At 42.9% G+C, this 5,386-nt stretch overlaps 1 protein-coding gene across 1 annotated transcript; it reads left to right on the forward strand.

Moving 5' to 3' along the window:
- The first annotated feature begins 556 nt into the window (after positions 1–556).
- On the forward strand, positions 557–4,675 carry UTP23 (UTP23 small subunit processome component). Its single transcript, XM_053999911.1, has 3 exons — positions 557–817; positions 2,849–3,023; positions 3,902–4,675. Exons 1-3 carry the CDS (start codon positions 630–632, stop codon positions 4,286–4,288), a joined length of 750 nt encoding a protein of 249 aa, XP_053855886.1. The 5' UTR covers positions 557–629; the 3' UTR covers positions 4,289–4,675.
- Positions 4,676–5,386: the final 711 nt, after the last annotated feature.

Raw genomic sequence — 5,386 nt, forward strand, 5'->3', positions numbered from 1 at the left:
AATATAAATGGACACTGACTAAGCCTTCTTAAGTATTCCTAAGCCCTCCAGGTAACAAGTGTCAGGATGAGAGGATGTAGCGTTAAGCTGTGCCAGAGAGGTTTAGATTGGACATTAGGTGAAACTTTGTAACACAAAGGGCGATGTGACATTGGAATGGACTGCCCAGGGAGGAGGTGGAATCACCGTCTCTGGAGATGCCCAAGACTGAACATGGCACTCAGTGCCATGGTATGGTTGACAAAGTGGTGCTGGATCCTAAGTTGGACTCGATGACCGCAGAGCGCTCTTCCAACCAAATTGATTCTGTGATTCTGTATGCTGATGTGTGATTAAACTGCAGTCTCAGCGACAGCAACTGTAATTTTATCAGTACAGTGAACTAGCAAAAAAAGAAAAACTCGGCATTTCTTATCTTAGCAAACGGCAGGAGCCAGCACAGCACCGCAGAACAAGGGGCAATGAACCAACCCTGAGGTTACCCGTGTGCAGGGCGGGACGGGCAGGCGCGACGCTCCGGGCACGGGGCAGCTGCCCCGGCCGGTCCCGGCTCTCCGGGGGAGGCCCCGCCCGGGCCCGGCCCAGCTTCCGGGGCAGCCGCGGCCGTTCCGGGCGGCGGCGCGGACGCCATGGGGGTGACGAGACAGAAACACGCTAAGAAGATCATGGGCTTCTACAAGCACAATTTCCAGTTCCGCGAGCCCTTCCAGGTGCTGCTGGATGGCACCTTCTGCCAGGCCGCGCTTCGCAACAAGATCCAGATCCGGGAGCAGCTGCCCGGGTACCTGGACGGCGCCGCGCAGCTCTGCACCACGCGGTACGGCGGGGAGCGCGCTCCGGCTGCCGGCCGGGGGAGGCGGTGGTGCTGGGGGCTGAGGGTAACTCGCAGGAGGCTGGGAGCATCCCCTCGCACCCAGCTGCCTTTCCGAAAGTGGCACGAACTGCGGGGCCAGCGGTAACCCCGCGGTGTGAGGGAGGGCCGGGTGAGTCTCGTCCCACCCGCAGCGTCTGCTTGGCGAGGTGGTAACAGCAGGGGCGAGCGGAGATTCCTGGGCCTGGAGGGAGTTCTTGCCTGGCAGGAGCTGCAGCTTGCCAGTGCCGGGTTGTTCCAAAGCAGCTGTTCGCGAGGGAGGACAAGGATGGGCTAGACAAAGATACGGAAGTAAAGCATGCACACTGCATACTGAAGTTGTCTCTAAGTTGCCTTTGTTATTATTTGATTAGGTATAGTGTATATATTAAAATACAAAAATACAGTTACATTGTATGTCTGCAATAACAGAATAGTCAACTGCCTGCTATGGAGGCAAATAGTGAAAATAGCAGGAAGAGATTCAAAAAACACACTGAGCCTTCTTGCACAGCCTGTGGAACTGGCCTGCACTTCTAAACAGTATAAAGTATTGAGTCATGTCCTTAGCTGTGAAAGGTTTGGGAATTGCTTTGATCCAAACTATTCCCGTCATGTTGAAACGTCACTTCTTGCTTGTTTTGTCAGCAATATCAGTTGGTCATTTTGACCAGCTTCCACTTAGGCCAGCTGAATGGACATGTTTGCTGTCAGAATGCTGACTTGCTGAGACAGCACCTCAATGTTATGAAAAGAGCCTTGCAGGGGAAATGAGCTGGCTCGCTGTGACCCCCAGGTGGGGTCTCACTAGCGTGGAGAAGGGGGAGAGAATCCCCTCCCTCGCCTTGCTGCCTGCGCTGCTTTTGATGAAGCCCAGGTCACAGCTGGCTTTCACATTGCTGACACATTGCCAGCTCATGTTGAGCTTCTTGTCCACCAACACACCTCCCAGGTCACTCTTGTCAGGGCTGCTCTCAATCCATTCTCTTCCCAGTATTTGTGCTTGGGTTGCATTGACCCATATACAGGACCTTGCACTTGGCATTGTTGAACTTCATAAGGATTACACAATCCCATCTGAAGCTTCTCCAGGCCCCTTCCCTCCAGAGTGTCAACAGCACCACACAGCTTGGTGTCTATGGCAAACGTGCTGAAGGTGCCCTGGCTCCCACTGTCCATGTCACTGAAGATGTCAAATGACACTAAAGATGTCACATGTTCCAATACCAACCCCTGAGGAACGACACTTGTCACTGGTCTCCACTTGGACATTGAGCTGTTGACTGCAGCTCTTCAAGTGCAGCCCTCCAGTCAATCCATATCCACCAACTGATACATCTGTCAAAGCCATGCCTCCAGTGTAAAGACAAGGAAGTTGTGTGGAACAGTGTGCAAAGCTTTGCCTAAGTGCAGTTGGGTGACATCTGTTGCCCTTCCTTATCCATCAGCACTGTAGCTCTGTCACAGAAGGCTACCATATTTTTCATGGTTTCCCCTTAGTGAAGCCATGTTGCCCTTGTTTTCCTCATGCCTTATGTACTTTCCAGGAGGATCTGCTCCATACTCTTGCTAGGCACAGAGGTTAGACTGACTGGACTGTTTTTCCCCAGATCTTTTATTTCCATTTTTAAAAATAAATTACATTTTCAAATTTTATAATAAGTTAATTTAAAAATAAATTAAATTTTAAAAATAATTTTATTTGTTAGGTAGTGGTTCATATGCTCAGTGGTATTCAAGCATAAATTTAAGGACTCAGCATTGTCACTGATGTGAATTTTTAAGTCATTTAATATATCCTAATCTTATTACTGGTCAATCATGTTTACAGCCAAGGAAACCTTGCTGATGTCTTCAGATGGGCTATTGCTTTCTGGAGTTCAGAGCCTGAACAACTGGGCGTTGCTCATTCCTAAGTAACTCACATCAGCCTTTTGCTGTTGTAAAAAATATGAGGGTTTTTTTTGTTTAAAAATTATTGTCTCTTCTGGTTTTCAGATGTGTTATAAAAGAACTTGAATCACTGGGGAAAGCACTGTATGGAGCAAAATTAATTGCCCAGAGATTTCAAGTTCGAAACTGTTCTCACCATAAGAATCCTGTGAGTGGTTCAACCTGTTTACTTTCCATGATTGAAGATGGCAACCCTCATCGCTTCTTTATTGCTACACAGGTAAAAGCTCATGGGAAATGTAGCTCCATTTCTTTTGAAATGATATTTTGATACCTAAGGATAAAGAAGCCTACAGTAACCTTGATTGTGAGGTTTTTAAATAGTTTGTGGGAATTAATCATGTAAAGCCTGACTTGCTCTTTAATGTATTTCCTAATAATGAAGCAGGGAATCTTTTCTCCTACTTGAACAAGTAGATTTTTTTACTCTGTAATGACACTGCTTAGTTTAGGTGAAAGAGTAAGAAAACATACTGACTAGGTATTGACATGAAAAAAACAACTCGTGAATGTCAATTTGCATACTGCTTGTGTGTGCATCCTCCTCTCTAAACTGCTTTGCACAGTACTCTGAAAAATGAAATTAAGTGTTAACATCCATATAACTTAAATTTAAAGACATTTTGAACTAAAGAATAAATAACTATACAAATAAAAAAGGCTTTTTTGGGGGGTTTGTTACTGGGACTGCATGTATAAATTATATACAATATATAAAAAAGAGTTTATAGCAGAATTCTTTATAGTTATGTAAGTTACAGGAGTTTAAAAATTATTTATTACAGAAAAAATTATGTTACTTCTTGTGTTGTGGTGGTCTGCATACAAGTGAATTGGGACTTTTTCCTCAAAAAATGTATGTATGCATATACATGCAGGAAAAAGGAAAATGTTGGTAAATTTTGCATCAGAAGTACAGGTACTCAGGAGAGAAACTGAAATTTAGTTGCTCTGAAAGTCATGTATATCTGCTAAATTAAGTTTCTTATCTTTTTCATAATGTAATTTATCTTCATAGTTTTGTATTAAAAGTAGGTGCATTTGAATTGCAAATACCATTTCATCTGAAAATATTGACTAAAGTGTTTAATTTTGCAGGACCAGGACTTATCAAACAAAGTGAAAAGGAAGCCTGGAATTCCTCTCCTCTTTATTATTCAGAACACTATGGTTCTAGACAAACCTTCTCCTAAATCTTTGGCATTTGTTCAAAAGTTGCAGACAAATCAGCTTGTTCCAGAGTACCAAAAACAAAGTATTGTGGAGCTTAAAGAAAAAGAAGGACTAGTAAAGCAACAAGGTGAAAAGAGAAGAAAACGCAAAAGGGCAGGCGGCCCCAATCCTCTTAGCTGTCTGAAGAAGAAAAAGAAGAAAACACAGGAGGGTCAGGAGCCTTCTGCTGAAAAAAAGAAAAGAAGAAAAAGAAAACGAAATAGAGTCAAAGCAGAAGCCATGCAGTCAGTGCAGAAGAATGAAGGAAAATAAACCCATCTTTGTAGACAAGACAGAATTTGAACATTGTTTGAACTTTGAAAAAAAAAAAGATAGATTAATATGCAGTCATATGAAATTGAGTTGTTAATATTAAAATTTATTTTTATGAGGTGGTACTGCTTATTACTGTATCTCAGTATTTGCAGGTTATTGTCCTAATAATTTATTCTGTTATTTAGTATTGGGTTTGTGACAAAAATATTTAGGAACCCTCGTATTTCATTATTGTCTCCAGCATCATGGTTTGTGTTAAAATTCACATGCTATGTAGCAGTTTTTTAGAAATGCTTCTTGGCCTCCATATAGATTTCAGTGGGATATTAAACTTCTTTCTAAATCAAGGTTGCTAATCTTAATAAAACTCGTTTTTACAGCTGGCCTGTTAGAGATTATGAAACTGACCTAAAATAGCACAATAGCTTATTTATCTCTGAATACAAAAGTTAACTCTTGCAAAGAGTTGCCCTCAAAAGCCCAGCCTAAATTTCTCTCTAAGTACCATGTGAACCAATACATCTCTGGGTGTTGATCTTTATTTATTAAGAAAATCACGGAGGGTGTGCAATTGTGTTGTTATTCCTGACATTATAAGGGCATCTCTAGTCTTGCCTATTTCACCTGTAGTTTATTCTTTATTTTTAATAGGAAAAATGCAACTTAAAAATGCTGTATCAAAGCACTGGTAGCACCTAATGCCATCACAGTAACAGAGCTGTGCAGGACTCCTGGAATACAAACAGCTGAGGGTGATGGGACTTGGGCCCTGATGACTGTTCTGCTGTTCTGTAAGGTTAGAAACAGATCAGAACTGGGTTAGAGGAGAGTTATGGTTTAACCCCAGCTGGTAACTCAGACCCATGCAGCTATTCACTCAACTTCCCCTGCCTTGGGATGGAGAGAATTGGAAGGGTGAAGTGAGAGAACTCATGGGTTAAGATAAGGACAGTTTAATAAGGAAAGTAAAATAAGCATGCAAAACACAAGCAGTGCAGAAACAGGAATTCATTCACAGCTTCCCATGGACAGGCAGGTGTTCAGCCGCTCCCAGGAAAGCAGAGTTCTATCAGGTGTATTGGTGACTTGGGAAGA

This window comes from Vidua macroura, chromosome 1 (genome assembly GCF_024509145.1).
Source record: "Vidua macroura isolate BioBank_ID:100142 chromosome 1, ASM2450914v1, whole genome shotgun sequence".
In the NCBI taxonomy this organism is placed as follows: domain Eukaryota; kingdom Metazoa; phylum Chordata; class Aves; order Passeriformes; family Viduidae; genus Vidua; species Vidua macroura.

Excerpts from the sequence above, each read along its gene's own strand:
- UTP23 (XM_053999911.1), top strand. The coding sequence starts at position 630 with ATGGGGGTGACGAGACAGAAACACGCTAAGAAGATCATGGGCTTCTAC. Across the intron at positions 818-2,848 it reads GCGCAGCTCTGCACCACGCG|ATGTGTTATAAAAGAACTTG; the intron begins GTACGGCGGGGA and ends TCTGGTTTTCAG. Across the intron at positions 3,024-3,901 it reads GCTTCTTTATTGCTACACAG|GACCAGGACTTATCAAACAA; the intron begins GTAAAAGCTCAT and ends TTAATTTTGCAG.